The sequence below is a fragment of the Notolepis coatsorum genome (genome assembly GCF_963971535.1).
Source record: "Notolepis coatsorum genome assembly, chromosome: 3".
Taxonomy (NCBI): Eukaryota; Metazoa; Chordata; class Actinopteri; order Aulopiformes; family Paralepididae; genus Notolepis; species Notolepis coatsorum.
This window is the reverse complement of record NC_140167.1, coordinates 16521173-16538055: the sequence shown is the minus strand read 5'-3', so window position 1 is coordinate 16538055 and position 16883 is coordinate 16521173. Positions and strand designations below refer to the sequence as shown.

The following is a 16883-nucleotide window of genomic DNA, read 5'->3' as shown; positions in this document are numbered from 1 at the left end:
CTAAAACAAAAACGAACAAAAAAATAACACAAAAAAAACAAAAAAAAAGAAAACAAAAAAACGAACGAAAAAAATTAACGCAAAAAAACGAACGAACTAAAACGAAAACACAAAAAAAAACGCAAAAAAAGAATGAACGAAAACGCAAAAAAAACAACCAAAAAAAACCGAACGCAAACAAATTTACGAACTAAAACGAAAAAGAACAAAAAAAAGAAAAAACGCAAAAAAAATAACGATCTAAAACGAAAACGAACAAAAACGAAGACCGAGCTGCCTGAAGGTCAGGTTGTTTCTCCCCACCTCTCTGCTAGAACCACTGTCCCAACATGTCCCTGTCCCCCCCGTGTGGTGTCTGTCTCTCTGCCTCTAGAACCACTGTCCCAACATGTCCCTGTCCCCCCTGTGTGGTGTCTGTCTCTCTGCCTCTAGAACCACTGTCCCAACATGTCCCTGTCCCCCCGTGTGGTGTCTGTCTCTCTGCCTCTAGAACCACTGTCCCAACATGTCCCTGTCCCCCCGTGTGGTGTCTGTCTCTCTGCCTCTAGAACCACTGTCCCAACATGTCCCTGTCCCCCCGTGTGTGGTGTCTGTCTCTCTGCCTCTAGAACCACTGTCCCAACATGTCCCTGTCCCCCTGTGTGGTGTCTGTCTCTCTCCTCTAGAACCACTGTCCCAACATGTCCCTGTCCCCCTGTGTGGTGTCTGTCTCTCTGCCTCTAGAACCACTGTCCCAACATGTCCCTGTCCCCCCATGTGGTGTCTGTCTCTCTGCCTCTAGAACCACTGTCCCAACATGTCCCTGTCCCCCCATGTGGTGTCTGTCTCTCTGCCTCTAGAACCACTGTCCCAACATGTCCCTGTCCCCCTGTGTGGTGTCTGTCTCTCTCCTCTAGAACCACTGTCCCAACATGTCCCTGTCCCCCCGTGTGGTCTCTGTCTCTCTGCCTCTAGAACCACTGTCCCAACATGTCCCTGTCCCCCCGTGTGGTCTCTGTCTCTCTGCCTCTAGAACCACTGTCCCAACATGTCCCTGTCCCCCCGTGTGGTGTCTGTCTCTCTGCCTCTAGAACCACTGTCCCAACATGTCCCTGTCCCCCCGTATGGTGTCTGTCTCTCTGCCTCTAGAACCACTGTCCCAACATGTCCCTGTCCCCCCGTGTGGTGTCTGTCTCTCTGCCTCTAGAACCACTGTCCCAACATGTCCCTGTCCCCCCAGTGTGGTGTCTGTCTCTCTGCCTCTAGAACCACTGTCCCAACATGTCCCTGTCCCCCCGTATGGTGTCTGTCTCTCTGCCTCTAGAACCACTGTCCCAACATGTCCCTGTCCCCCCGTGTGGTGTCTGTCTCTCTCCTCTAGAACCACTGTCCCAACATGTCCCTGTCCCCCTGTGTGGTGTCTGTCTCTCTGCCTCTAGAACCACTGTCCCAACATGTCCCTGTCCCCCCATGTGGTGTCTGTCTCTCTGCCTCTAGAACCACTGTCCCAACATGTCCCTGTCCCCCTGTGTGGTGTCTGTCTCTCTGCCTCTAGAACCACTGTCCCAACATGTCCCTGTCCCCCCATGTGGTGTCTGTCTCTCTGCCTCTAGAACCACTGTCCCAACATGTCCCTGTCCCTTTTTTTTCCATTCGTTTTCGTTTTAGTTCGTTCATTTTTTTGCGTTATTTTTTGCATTATTTTTTTGTGTTCGTTTTCGTTTTAGTTCGTACATTTTTTTTGCGTTTTTTTTTTTGTGTTCGTTTTTTTTCATTCGTTTTTTTGCGTTTTCGTTTTAGTTCGTTATTTTTTTTGCATTCTTTTTTTGTGTTCGTTTTCGTTTTAGTTCGTACATTTTTTTTGCGTTTTTCTTTTTTTGCGTTTTCGTTTTAGTTTGTCCCCCGTGTGGTGTCTGTCTCTCTGCCTCTAGAACCACTGTCCCAACATGTCCCTGTCCCCCCGTGTGGTGTCTGTCTCTCTGCCTCTAGAACCACTGTCCCAACATGTCCCTGTCCCCCCGTATGGTGTCTGGCTCTCTGCCTCTAGAACCACTGTCCCAACATGTCCCTGTCCCCCCGTATGGTGTCTGGCTCTCTGCCTCTAGAACCACTGTCCCAACATGTCCCTGTCCCTTTTTTTTCCGTTCGTTTTCGTTTTAGTTTGTTCATTTTTTTGCGTTCGTTTTTTTTCATTCGTTTTTTTGCGTTTTCGTTTTAGTTCGTTCATTTTTTTGCGTTCGTTTTTTTGCGTTTTCGTTTTAGTTCGTTCATTTTTTTGCATTATTTTTTTTGCATTATTTTTTTTGTGTTCGTTTTCGTTTTAGTTCGTAAATTTTTTTTGCGTTTTTCTTTTTTTGCGTTCGTTTTTTTTCATTCGTTTTTTTGCGTTTTCGTTTTAGTTCGTTAATCTTTTTGCGTTCTTTTTTTGCATAATTTTTTTTGCATTATTTTTTTTGTGTTCGTTTTCGTTTTAGTTCGTTCGTTTTTTTGCGTTCGTTTTTTTTCGTTCGTTTTTTTGCGTTCGTTTTAGTTCGTTCTTTTTTTTTCGTTTTTTTGCGCTTTCGTTTTAGTTCGTTCATTTTTTTGCGTTTTTTATTTTTTCGTTTTCGTTCGTTCGTTTTTTTGCGTTTTTGTTTTAGTTCGTTCGTTATTTTGCGTTCTTTTTTCCGTTCTTTTTTTTCGTTCGTTTTCGTTTTAGTTCGTTCATTTTTTTGCGTTCTTTTTTTGCGTTCGTTTTTTTGTGTTATTTTTTTTGCATTCTTTTTTTTGTGTTCGTTTTCGTTTTAGTTCGTACATTTTTTTTGCGTTTTTCTTTTTTTGCGTTTTCGTTTTAGTTCGTCCCCCGTGTGGTGTCTGTCTCTCCTCTAGAACCACTGTCCCAACATGTCCATCGCTACATTCAACCTTTCGTTCATAAATTAACGTCCTGCATCCGTGACTTCCTCTGCAAGCTTTGATCAACTCGACATGGAAGTGATTCTGGCCACCGTGGACATTGAGTCACTCTATACACAGACACACGTTTGAATTCAATTCAACCTTTATTTAAACTTGAGACACTGCTCATTAACAGTGACGTTGAGCTTGAGCATTTTTGTACCTCATTGTCTGCATTTTTTTTTACTTCATTGTACTTTATATTTTGGTTGTACTTTAGTTGTATATTGTATATTTGTATAGTGTAGGGACTTTATTTTACTTGTTTTACTGTATGAAGCACATTCTCAGGCGCTCATACAGAACCAAGCATGTCACTGTAATGTGACAAATAAAACAAAACTTGAACTTGAACTATAAATTGTATTAAAAGAGATAGAATAACACAAAGATAAAACAAGGATAAAAACAAGTAATCAGCACGATAAATCAAGATAAATAAATAAGATAAAAACAGGAAACAGGAAAAGCAGACTAAAAGCTATTACAAAATGACACACAATGGTTATTAATTAAAGCTAAAAATTGTCCAAAGGTTGGAAGAGTATCAAACTGTAACGTGCATTGAAGGGCATTCCAAGAGTATGGAGCACTAAAAGAGAAAGCTTTTTTTCCTAAATTAGAACAAGCTCTGGGAACTATAAGCATAAGTAAGTCATTTGAGTGAGTAAGGGAGTTGCTTACCAGCAAGAGCTGAGAATAAACAAATACCAATGTTTATTACACCTCTCTGCGAGAGAGGGCCAGCCAACCTTATCATACAGAAAACAATGGTGAGTACCAATACCACACAGAGGCAGCCATTGAATCCACTTGACTAAACAAATTCTCAAATTCAACCTGTTGTTTGGTGATGAACCTCAAATGTACTATTATTCAACATCACCCTGACTGTGTCAACGTCCTACATGTAACAAGGGATGCACAGATACTGCTATCGGATATCGGTCCGATACCAGGCTAACATAGAATATCGGTATCGGAGCAGGATGGGTACAACTCTGGCAGCTAAGGGTAAGTAACATTGTTCGCCAAACAGTGTCGAACTTGAGTGCTAGAGTATTGAGTGCTTATTAGCATAGTAGGTAATAATATAGGCACGGTAGATTCCTTAGCAGCAGAGTGCATACTAGTGAAAGACAGTACAAAGGTTAGTATTATATTTCTTTTTTATCTACTTTTTCTCCTCCTTTTTCTGTGATTTTTCTCCCCATCCCAATTTACCTCTCGTGCCAATTCTCCCTCCCCTGTCCTGATCGTTGCTCGCATATGCCCCCCACTGGTCCGTTGTAGGGAGGATAGAAGCCTTGCATCACATGTCCCCTCCGATACACGTGGAGGCAGCCTGTCACATCTTTTCACCTGCCAGCGCGGACTCTCATTTGGCGAGGTGTAACGTGTAGGAGGATCACACTGCCCCCGCCATTTTTCCTGACTTTGCTGTGCAGGCGCCCCCAACCGACCTGTAGCAGTCGCTGTTCACAACGACCAGACTACCACCCTTCGACTTCCCACCCGCTAACTCTGCCAATTGAGTTAGTATGACGGTCGGCCCAAGCCGGAGGCAACGCCGACAGCCGGATTCGAACCCGGTGTCTCTTGCGTTGGTGACGAGCGCAATGTCCGCTGCGCCACCCAGCCGCGCCAAAAGGGTTAGTATTATTATAATTTTTTTCATTTCAGATATCCTTCCCACCAGAGGGTTTATGTGTTTACGCAGGCCGACAAACAGAACTTTGTGCCAAAGGCGTCTGACAGGAACATGAGATTCAGCCTATGCTCTCCATTCACACACAGGGGCAAAGAAAACATCAGCACGATGGATCACCATCACTCCTACAGTATTCTCCCCCGGCCAGCACAATCAGCAGATGTTTACTTAAACACTGGGGAGACTGCAAACACACGGCAGCTTCATGGACCACCCGCCCTGCAGGGTTGCTTTCACAGGCAACACAAACATCAGAGATAGACTGGTTAAAACTACACACACACGCCACGAGAAGCGCACAACGTACCATCGACAGGCCACTATCCGCGCGCACACTGCTATTGCTCGCCTCAGACAGTGGGAAATAAAAACATTACAAAGCGCAGACAGCCAGACTGTCACACTTGAACACCTGTCACAACATGCGCATCACAGGGAGTTATATACGCCATACCGTCCGTGCCCCTGTCCACTCCTTTATACAGGCAGAACGTCGTGCCCATTACACACACTCATAACAGAATACAGTGCCACACCCGAGAGTGGCTCGATCACAATCGGAGGTGGGCTTCCCACTCGCCAGGACATTTACACCAGGCGATGCAGGGCCAAGGCTAAGAGAATAACCAAAGACTCTAGTCACCCAAACAACTGCCTCTTTGAACCGCTGCGGTCAGGCAAGCGCTACCGGGGTCGCATGGCCAGTACAGAGAGACTCAGAAGGAGCTTCTATCCCCAGGCCATCGGGATGCTCAATGCTCTATGCTACATTAACCCATCCATTCTACAGTCACCTTTAACATTCACTTTAAACACTTTTTAACACTACACCATGTTTTATCTATTTATTACAAAAATATTTGCACTACCTCTCTACCTCATTTTTGTATTTTGTTTGCATTTTGAACTTTAGTTTTGTACATTGTATATTTTGTATAGTGTTTGGTCTTTATTCTTTTCCTTTTTTTACTGTATGAAGCACAATCTCAGGAGGCTCATACAGAACCAAGCATTTCACTGTAATGTACACGTACGTACCTTATGTGACAAAGAAAACAACACTTGAAGTGAAGACCCCAGAGCCTGCCCCCCCCCCCCCCCTCTCTCTCTCTCTCTCTCTCTCTCTCTCTCTCTCTCTCTCTCTCTCTCTCTCTCTCTCTCTCTCTCTCTCTCTCTCTCTCTCTCTCTCTCTCTCTCTCTCTCTCTCTCTCTCTCTCTCTCTCTCTCTCTCTCTCTCTCTCTCTCTCTCTCTCTCTCTCTCTCTCTCTCTCTCTCTCTCTCTCTCTACTAGGTGAGCCTTTCACTCAATGCTCCCACAGCTGCCATGTTTTGTTTTTGGGCTGTTGACTTAATCAAACCCCATCTCTGAGGGCGGAGATGTGGAGAGAGAGCGCTCCTACAGCGTTCTAAACACAGTCCCGCCCCCACAGATTTACATCTAGGTACGGCACTCCACTTCCTGTCCTACAGCCTGAGCAAGACCGTTTGAGGTTGAAACACATTGCGTTTTGTTTGCCCCCGTTTATCGCGTGATGAAGATGTACACTGTTTTGTTCAACTTTCCAGTTACACAGTTACGTCAGTAGAAACCTTTTCCAAAAGAAGCTACTTTATTGTTATACTGCCACACAACAAAAGGTTAACCCTTTCACTACCACACTACAGGCGGTGTGGTAGTGAAAGGTTAACCTTATGTAGTGTGGTAGTGAAAGGGTTAAATGATAGTTTTTGAATTATTATTATAATTATTTTTCTCCCCTTTTTCTCCTCTTTTTCAATTTTTCTCCCATCCAATTTAGCCGTGCCAATTCTCCCCTCCCCTGTCTTGAACGTTGCTCGCATGTGCCACCCACTGGCCGGTTGTAGGGAGGATAGAAGCCTTGCATCACATGTCCCCTCCGATACACGTGGAGGCAGCCTGTCACATCTTTTCGCTCTCATTTGCGAGGTGTAACGTGTGGGAGGCTCACACTACCCCGCCATTTTCCTGTCTCTGCTGTGCAGGCGTCCCCCAACCGACCTGTAGGAGTCGCTGTCCACAACGTCCAGATTACCACCCATCGACTTCCCACCCGCTAACTCTGCCAATTGAGTATGACGTATGACGGCCGGCCCAAGCCGGAAGCAACGCCGACAGCCGGATTCGATACCGGCGGTGTCTCATGCGTTGGTGACGAGCGCAATGTCCGCTGCGCCACCCAGCCGCACTTTATTAAAATGATCGTTATTTAAATGATTATTATTATGATTATTCCCGTGGGCCTGTGAAGCCCATTGAGACGTGTAATATGAGTCTAGGCCTCTATACAAATGCAACCTGACATCCATTTGACTTGACCATTAAGTGCGAGTATAATAATAATGATATCCCCGGCGTCCTCCGGGCATCAGCCCCGTTAATCAGTTTACCATCCAAAGCCCGCGCCTATATGCAGAACAGTTTGACAGCTCCCGCTAAAGCGCTAAAGACGCACACAGTGCGTACGACTGGCCCGATAATGGGCCTCATAATCGCCCTTCCTCCCCCGGGGGGGGGGGCCTCACTCACCGTGCAGGACGGACTGATGCAGGCTCCAGTAGATGCTCAGGCAGTTCTTCTCCCTCTTCATGCCCCGTTTGCACTGGCAGCCGTGCAGCGGGCTGGAGAGGAGGGCCGTCATGGCGTTCTCGCACTGGTTGCGCGCCCCGGGCCCCAGCTTCACGCTGCCGTCGCCCGCCACGCACTGCCTCAGGGTGCGCAGGCGCGGGCTGCACGCGTCGTCGCTGGAGCAGGTGTCCCCGGCGCGCAGGCAGTCCTTCCCCCCCGCCGACGAGGCCACGCGCGGGACCCCTGGAGGAGACACGAAAACACACACACTGGTCGTGACCTTTTTGTGACCCCTTTGGCTTCCCCCGCTGCGTGTTTCCCCTCGGCGTGGTGCACTGATCTACCTCACACACACACACGCATACACACGCGCACAGACACACACGCGCACAGACACACACACACACCGGTATACACACACATCATACACATCAGCCTCACACCCATTCTCACTCTTGCACACACGCACACACACTCCCTCACCCACCCCCCAAACACACATGCCACACTTCAGCCACACACACACACACACACACACACACACACACACACACACACACACACACACACACACACACACACACACACACACACACACACACACACACACACACACACACACACACACACACACACACACACACACACACACACACACACACACACACACACACACACACACACACACACACACACACACACACACACACACACACACACACGGCGAAGGTTACCAGCAGGTTTGCTTCGCTTTGCTCTTGTGTGTCTCATGTTATGCGGTGCTTATCTTGCAGGGAGCTGAATTACCTTAGAAGAGCACTTTACCCATAGAAAAACTAAGCGCGTGTATTTTATACTGTACATCGTCTCCCATACATCCTAAAAGTGTCAGCAGCCTTGAAGACAACAAGAGATTTATTTCCTCCCAACAATGTGCAGAGAATCACTCAAACCCTTTTATGTTATGTGAAGCTCAATGAAACAGTGTGGATGAAATATAAATATGACTTTGTGTCTTCAGTGAGCGATGTTTTTGGAAGAAAAGTATTGTTTCCAATGTACTTTTAAAGTTCTGTGTAGTTTTAAAGAAATGTAGCCGATACTGTATATACTTAGAAGGTTGGGGGTTTTAGTTGGGGGTTTTAGCACTATTATGGCAATGAGTAGAATAGAAATAGAAAGAAAAGACAAAGATGCAGAGAAAGCCAAAGAAAAGATAAGAAAATAAATGTTAAGAAATATAGACTAAAACAAATACACATGAATTTAAAGGTCCCATGCATTGCTATTCCTTGCACTATTTGGGCAACTTTACACAATTCCTGTGAGTCTATGGAACACATCTGTAAATCCATTGTTTTATATTTTTAATCAAGTACGCAAAAGCAAAAGATTTCGACCTCAGGATTTCATGCTGTTTGTGCTGGGCTCTGCCCATAAGCGCTTTGAGTGACAGTCACCCACACAGTCTGCGACTGGCAGACAGAGAGAGAGATAGAGAGATTGATGGGGAGATACTAATTAATTTCGCCGCGGGGGGGGGGGGGGGGGGGGGGGGGCATAATCCCACGGGACAATGCATTGGTAACTTGTTTCAAATGACAATATATACCTCTGTGAATATTATTGCACGGATCGGAATACGGGTGGGAGCGTGCGCAAAGATATTTTGACAGTGATATGGAGTGCTCCCGACTGCGGGGAGAAGACCCATCCCCGCGGTGCACACACATTTACACACTCCTGCGCCGCGGTCCCTCTCTCTCTCTCTCTCTCTCTCTCTCTCTCTCTCTCTCTCTCTCTCTCCCTCTCTCTATCTCTCTCGTTCTCTGCTGTCTGTCGGCACCCTCTGTTGTTGAGCGAATTGTGGGTGGTGACTACAACCAGTAGTATTCACGTCATCAAAACAGCCAAATCAGAATGGCTTAGTTGAGTGAGGGAAGATCTTGTGAACTCGAGACTAGACTGATGAGTCAATATGATAATTAGAGACACAGCGACCACATTGATATAATCCCCCATTGCTAGGAAACAATGCTAAACACTGGAAAAGGCCATTTATAATGCATGGCACCTTTAAATAAATCCAAAATTGTATCTTTAAAAAAAGGTTACGGCTTTGCAGCTTGGTCAAAAAGTTATCTATTATTATTATTCCTGTGGGCCTGTGAAGCCCATTGAGATATGTGCTATGATTTTGAGCTATACTAATTAAATCAGAATAAAAAATATCATAATTTATACAATAGAATAAAATACACATGAATGAATAAAGTCCAAAATGACCTATACAGTAGCAACTCTATTTAAAAAGAAAAAAGAAAAGAAAGAGAAAGTTGTTAAAAAGCACTGCTGTGTGTTTCCATACCAGGTGGAGCAGGTGACCTTTGAAGAAGGGATGGAGGCAGTATATATATATATATAAAACATGTCCAGGACCAAGGAAACTCTTCTCATAAAAAGTTAAAAAGCCATTATTTTTAACGGCTAGTTCACGACTGAACAACTCTATTCACCAAAGACTGATGCAGATCTCTGCAGATATCAACAGACTGGGTTATGGGCATCAAGAGCAAATGTGTACCATATATTCACATGGTATATATGTAGCCGGTACTACTCTGAACATGCCATGAGTGGGAGTCGAACGCCCGCACCGCGGGCGACATCACAGACCTCTGTCCCAAGAGGTGAATTCACTTCTAAGCACTCAGTCTGGATGCCTCAGGGGAGTGAGTTTTACTTCCTGGTACCGCTACCGTGCCACACAGTCACTTCACGACGTCCGAAGTTCTTCGTGACTGGGCTTCGCGGTACCATCCGTTACATATACAGATATGAATAGTTATGTAAGGAACAAGAGCGTATTGTATTTCCACTTGGCAAGTATGAAGACAAACAGATACGATACACACGACAACGAGCTTACAAAACAAGACAGCAATTTCATACGTATAGGCACAATAAATAAGAATAAACAATAAAAAATCTGCTTAGACAGTTACAAGTTGACACACAGCGGTCGGAGATAATAGTATAATATGATAATATGAAACAGACCTGAGCTATATAGCTCTATATATCCTCTTCTTTGTTTATGCAATGATGGATGACACCTCTGAAGCAAAAAATTCGTTTTGGTAACACATTAGTTTGACAGGCCCTTGTAGACTGTCTTCATCTGATCAATCAGTAGCTTGTCAACAGTCTGTCAGTTGACTGTTAACAGGTGGTAAATGGTGCATTTATATATGCATTTATTTACAATTTTCTGTTCCTCACATTCACCCGTTCACTCACACACCGATGGCGGAGGCAACCATGCAAGGTTTATTTCATAATTATATATATATATATATATTTAATAATATATATTATATATATAAATAATTCATTTATATAGTGCTTTTATACAAAGTGCTCACATTCACCCATTCACTCACCGACGGCGGAGGCAACCATCCAAGGTGCCAACCTGCTCATCGGGAGCTGTTAGGGGTTCAGTGTCTCGCTCAAGGACACTTCGACACGCTGCCCGGGAGGAGTGGGAATCGAACCTGGAACCTTTTTATCACCAGTCAGCCGCTCTACCTCCTGAGCCACTGTCGCCCCCAGGTGTGTCATCACTTGTCAGCTAAGCTGCAAAGCCGTAACTCTCTACAAAGTTGTTGGTGGCAAGCAAACAGGTGATTGTAATCAAACAGCAGGTGATTATCATTAAATGACCACCGTGGCCAATTAGCATTGCATCATATTGTATAGCAAAGAAGAGAATACTATGAATTAACCTATCCCGTACCTTAACCCTAATCATTCCCACTACCTACAAATAAAAAATAAAGTGTTGAAAGTCTGTTGAAGCCACCCTATTGACAGTCTACTGTTGGTAAGTTGAATGACAAGTTGACATTTAACTTGATATAATAAGTATGTAGATAGTCTGAAATGGACTATGAAGATAAAGTGTAACCGTAGTTTTTGATGGAGTTAGGATCAATATACTGTAATGGAGATACTGACTTCTGGGAACACCGGAGACACAGGAAGGAGATACAGAATGTACATAAAGGTCACCACAGCAGACTGAAGCCAGTCTGATGCTGGCAATGAGGCAAAGGCATTTTGTAATATGGACAAAATATTATATCACAATATGTTTCTTTGTTTTGACAGTATTTCAACTCGACACAACTTAACACAATCCTGCAGGCGGTTCCCGGGTCGACGGGAAAAAATGGCTGCCAAAAAATGGTGCATCGTGCTGACTTGTTGTACCCAGAACGCAGCCCCGGTCCCAGCGCTGTCCTGTGGACGCTGAATTTCCCACGTTGTTGTCAAGGAAAACTACCCTTGTGGTAGACGTCCTGTCTTAACACCTCCCCCACCTTTCCTTTGTATGTTAAATGCCCATTTGTGTCTCCCCCTCCTCCCACTTTCCTGGCTCACCTTGACATCCTGTCACCCTCCTCCCTCCAACCCCTCCTCCAGCCCTCCCAACCCCCATATGTGACCCGGCACAGTCTAGGGCCAGGCCGTCATGTCACGCAATTCAGAAATAGGTGGAGATATATTGCCAATTTTGAGTGCTTTGAAATGTTCTCTATATGTCTCCTTATTTGCAAAACTTAATATGACTTGTAAATTATATCCTCTTATTACATGGCGTTTTAACATTAGCCAAAATGCTTGATTGTGATTGGTCAATAGCCCCTGACAGCTGTGAATTATTTTTCGATAACTGACCGCTGCCATGGGCAACGCGCAATAATCACCGGTGATTATTACTTTTTGCAGCTGGAGCAATCAAGCCCACTGACACACACTGCATCAGTGCAATCAGACACACCTGCCGGCTGCCGGCGATAATAATAATCACTTTATTTGGGCTGACAGAGCCACAGAACAACTGCGTCTGCATTTGATCTCGTCTTGTCGATGGTGTAAAATGAATTAGGTATATTGTTAGTAAGTTAGCCATGTAATAAGCGGGATAATGTATAGCTATACTCGGTCATTGTCGCAAAATAATTTACCTTCACTGACGTTTAAAACACCTCGGCGAGGCGCCTCAGTGTTCTAAACTCCGTGTCGGTCAATTATTTTGCGACAATGACCTCGTAGCTATACATTATCGCTTACTTATTACATGGCGTTTTCACATTCGCCAAAATGCTTGCTTGTGATTGGTCAATAGCGCGCGTCAGAGGTCCGATATTACCCGATAACGGACCTCTATGGAACAATAATGACCGCTGTGCGCAGTTGTTCACAATCAAGCCCACTGACATCAGTGCAATCAGACACTGCCGGCTGCCGGGGAAGCTGCCGGCGATGACAGGGCGGAGCGACGAGTGGAGCCAGAACCAGTGTTGCAAGTCGATGTAAAATTAATTAGGTATATTGTTAGTAAGTTAGCCATGTAATAAGCGGGATAATGTATAGCTATACTCGATCATTGTCGCAAAATAATTGACCTTCACTGACGTTTAAAACACCTCGCCGAGGCGGCTCTGTATTTTAAACTCTGTGTCGGTCAATTATTTTGCGACAATGACCTCGTAGCTATACATTATCCCTTACATATCTCCTTCCCACCTGGTCACCTGAGAACACACCCCTTTTGTAATGTATGAATATGTATTCTATGATTCGGGGTCCCAGATTCGGGGTCCCAGGCCAGGGCCAGGTCAGGACCCACGGCCTGGTCTTCTCAGCCAAATCTCTTATGTATTTGATCTAATAAATTGGACCAAGCGAACTATGGATCAAGCGATTTATTTCCACCACACCCTGCTCAACGTATATAAGCTGACGCTTTTATCCAAAGTGATTTACAAGTTCTGTACAACAGGTCAGCAGGAAGGGTCGCCATGTTGAACTTGGGTACGCCGACCGCTCGGTGCGAGTCGACGTCGGTCCACCGCAGTGTGACATCCGTCCACCGGGGGGGGGGGGGGGGACTTGTGAAGTGAGAACGTTGGGTTGAACTGACAACAGCGCTAGACTTCGCAACAACGGAGGATGTACTGGTCCTTTTAAAAAAAAAAATTTATCAATTTATTTTAATCTAATTATATTCCAAAATTAAATTCATAATTTCTTAAAAGGAAAACAAAAAAACAAGGAATAACTTTTAAATATACGATACAGATTTACACAAGTAGAAGAAAAAAAGAAGAACCCACTCTGAGAACCCCCCTCTACCCTCACCTAGGCGACAGTCTGGCATATGTTCAACAACGGCCACGGGCCAGAACAGTTTGACGTAGATAGGACACGTCCAAGGTTCTTTTCTTGTTAATCTTGTCTCCAGTCTTGTGTCAGATACGACCAAGCCCCTAAACCCATCTTTTGTTTTCATTTTCTCATCTTTGTTTGCCTTTCTTGTCTTAGCTCAGGGTTACCTATGACTCTGGGTTTCACTTCACATTCAAGTACTGTACCTTGGAATCTCTGACATAGCTAGAGAAATAGCCAGACACCGTCTCATGACTGCATTTCCACATTGTTCTCTTAGAAATAAATGCCTGAGACATGACCAAGTGTCTTTCTTTCCTATATGTAACCTTGTGTAAAAAGCCCAGAGTTATTAAACACTCTGGGCTCACTTCGCAGATTGTCTTCCTCTCTCTGTATCGAACTGAGACTCTGTTGCCACATAAATAAACGATGTAATTTTTTATACAATTTGACTCGTCTGAATTTCTCATTTAAAATATTCCGCACTACATACACGATGTCCAAATACATCAAAGTCCATGTTCTGAGAGCAAGTGAAGGAGGCGGTTTCCAGCAGAGCCACCAGCTTCTTCACTGCTGTCAGCCCAGCGAGCAGAGTTTGTGTTTTCACAAGTGACAACACCAGACTAGAAAAGTTATTCAAAATGAACACATTGGACATTCAGCTCAAACAATTCAGAAAGTTTCGCAAACAACTGAAAGCAGCCACAGCCTTGGGGTTGGGCATCGTTTGGATTTGAACGATTCCGGTTCCGATTCTCCATTTCGATTCCTGTTCTAAACGATTCTCGATTCTGATTCTTTGAGGTGCAGGTCAAAACAGGTCACAGCTTATTTCGCAGGATACTTTTTTTTCTTTTCATACTATTCACATTGTCAGTTGACTTGATACAGTTTAATTTGGTTGCTGTACTGTAACTAGGGTATTAATTAACAAAGTAAAAAAAATAATTAAATCATTTTTTTTTCATGAATCGAAATTAAGAATCGAAATGCAAATATGTTCCAGAACCGGAAGTTAGGAACCGGTTCCTATTAGAACCGGTTCTCGGTGCCCAACCCTATAGCCACAGGGGGATGCTCCCAAAACAAAATGTAAGAAAGTGCCCATTGCATTATTCACTGTTCCTTTTTTTAAACATCGAATAATGTCCGCCTACTACAATCTCATGAGCTGTCTAACGCCTGTCCCGTCTCCCTGTCTTCCTATGACTTGCTGTCCTGGAGTGTTGACCGGAGTGTTGGACGTCCCGTGACGAAGGCCGGGAGATTGCGACCCCCTCTGCGTGCCCCCCTGTCTTCGAAGGTCTCGTAGTGGTGACCGGAGTGCCGGATGTCCCGCGATGATATCGGGGAGTTCGCGACCCTCTCTGCGCCACCCCCCTTCCCCCTGTCTCCGGCTGTCCCTGAGCAACGACCGGAGTGTTGAATGTCCCGTGACTAAGACGGGGAGGACGTGACCCTCTTGCGCCGCCCCTGTGCCTCAAATAGATCCGCTATCAACTCTATCTTTAATCTTTCAAAATGTTCAGTTGCTATCGCTATTAGCTCTATCTTTAATTTTTCAAAATGTACAGTTGCTATTGCATGCACTCATCTGTGTTTCACCACACACATGAGTGCATGCTTACCAACTGTCCGTCTGCAACACTACTATCACCGACATCTAAGAAGGGAGATCCCCCCTTGAACAGCCCTTCTAAGGTTTCTCTCCTCCACATTGCCTGTGGAGCTTTTTTCCCCTATTGTTAGGTTTTAGTGAGTTTTTCCTTACCTTCGCGTGGGGTATGTCTGGGAGTGCTTGCATTCTTTCATTTATTTGCATTCATCTAAAAAATGTTTGGACCCTATGGTGTTCTTGTTCTGTTCTTGACTTATTGTTATGTTGTCTTCTTGACTTGTTTAAAGAAGACCTGTACGGCCCATGGGGACATTAACGTGTGTTGTCGGGCCCTATAAATAAATTTGATTTGATTAATAATAATAATTATTATTATTATATTTTCTTAATTATGGAGTACAGTGCGCAGTGCGGTAATCCATTCAGTCAAATCTGCCCCCACCAGACCTCTCTGTTCTCCATCGACAGCTCGGTAGTAAAGGCTTCATGCAGCCTCTGCCGGAGATACAACATACGAGGAGGATTCATCGCTGTGTCTGGAGTTGCGCCGCATAGCGACGGTATAACGTTAAGAAGACGCCACTGGTCGCCACTGAGTCGAGCTGTCAGAAAACAAATAGTGAGTTATTATGGTTCAGCCTGACGTCACGTTTTTCACTCACAACTGCTTTAGAAAAGCCAGGCTCTCTATACTGCAGTAGCGTATTCAAAACATTTAACTCATCATAGTTCAAGTTCAAGTTTCATGTCAAGTTGAGTGTTGCATAGAGTCATTGAGCATCCTGACGGGATAGAATCTCCTTTTGAGTCTCTCTGTGGTGGCCATGAGACTCCGGTAGCGCTTGCCTGACCGCAGCAGTGCACAAGGGTTCCTTATGCTATATAACCTGTTTGCATTATTATAACAGGATCTCAAGTCTCCAACTAATTCATGAGTGATGAATGAAGTGCATGGTTGCCTCTGTCGTCAGTGTGTGAATGTGTGAGTGGATGGGTGAAGGTGAGGGACATTGGATAAAAGCATTGGAAAAGTATAGTTCCAGAACCCAGCTATCAAGAGAGGGGTGGGGTAGAGAGAGAGAGAGGGTGGGGTAGAGAGAGAGAGAGGGTGTGGTAGAGAGAGAGAGAGGGTGGGGTAGAGAGAGAGAGAGGGTGTGGTAGAGAGAGAGAGAGGGGTGGGGTAGAGAGAGAGAGAGGGTGGGGTAGAGAGAGAGAGAGGGTGTGGTAGAGAGAGAGAGAGGGTGGGGTAGAGAGAGAGAGAGGGTGGGGTAGAGAGAGAGAGAGGGTGTGGTAGAGAGAGAGAGAGGGTGGGGTAGAGAGAGAGAGAGAGGGTGGGGTAGAGAGAGAGAGAGGGTGGGGTAGAGAGAGAGAGAGGGTGGGGTAGAGAGAGGGAGAGGGTGTGGTAGAGAGAGAGAGAGGGTGGGGTAGAGAGAGAGAGGGTGTGGTAGAGAGAGAGAGAGAGGGTGGGGTAGAGAGAGAGAGAGGGTGGGGTAGAGAGAGAGAGAGGGTGTGGTAGAGAGAGAGAGAGGGTGGGGTAGAGAGAGAGAGAGGGTGTGGTAGAGAGAGAGAGAGGGTGGGGTAGAGAGAGAGAGAGGGTGGGGTAGAGAGAGAGAGAGGGTGGGGTAGAGAGAGAGAGAGAGAGGGTGGGGTAGAGAGAGAGAGAGAGGGTGGGGTAGAGAGAGAGAGAGGGTGGGGTAGAGAGAGAGAGAGGGTGGGGTAGAGAGAGAGAGAGAGGGTGGGGTAGAGAGAGAGAGAGGGTGGGGTAGAGAGAGAGAGAGGGTGGGGTAGAGAGAGAGAGAGGGTGGGGT

The 16883-nt window shown here is 45.4% G+C and overlaps 1 protein-coding gene across 1 annotated transcript in view; it reads right to left on the bottom strand.

Moving 5' to 3' along the window:
• Nucleotides 1-16883, bottom strand: part of gfra4a (GDNF family receptor alpha 4a) — a 315428-nt gene that overhangs the window by 62848 nt on the left and 235697 nt on the right. The window contains exon 2 of the mRNA XM_084311098.1: nucleotides 7176-7457. Coding sequence (XP_084167224.1) covers nucleotides 7176-7457 — 282 coding nt within the window. The remainder of the gene's footprint in view (nucleotides 1-7175; nucleotides 7458-16883) is intronic.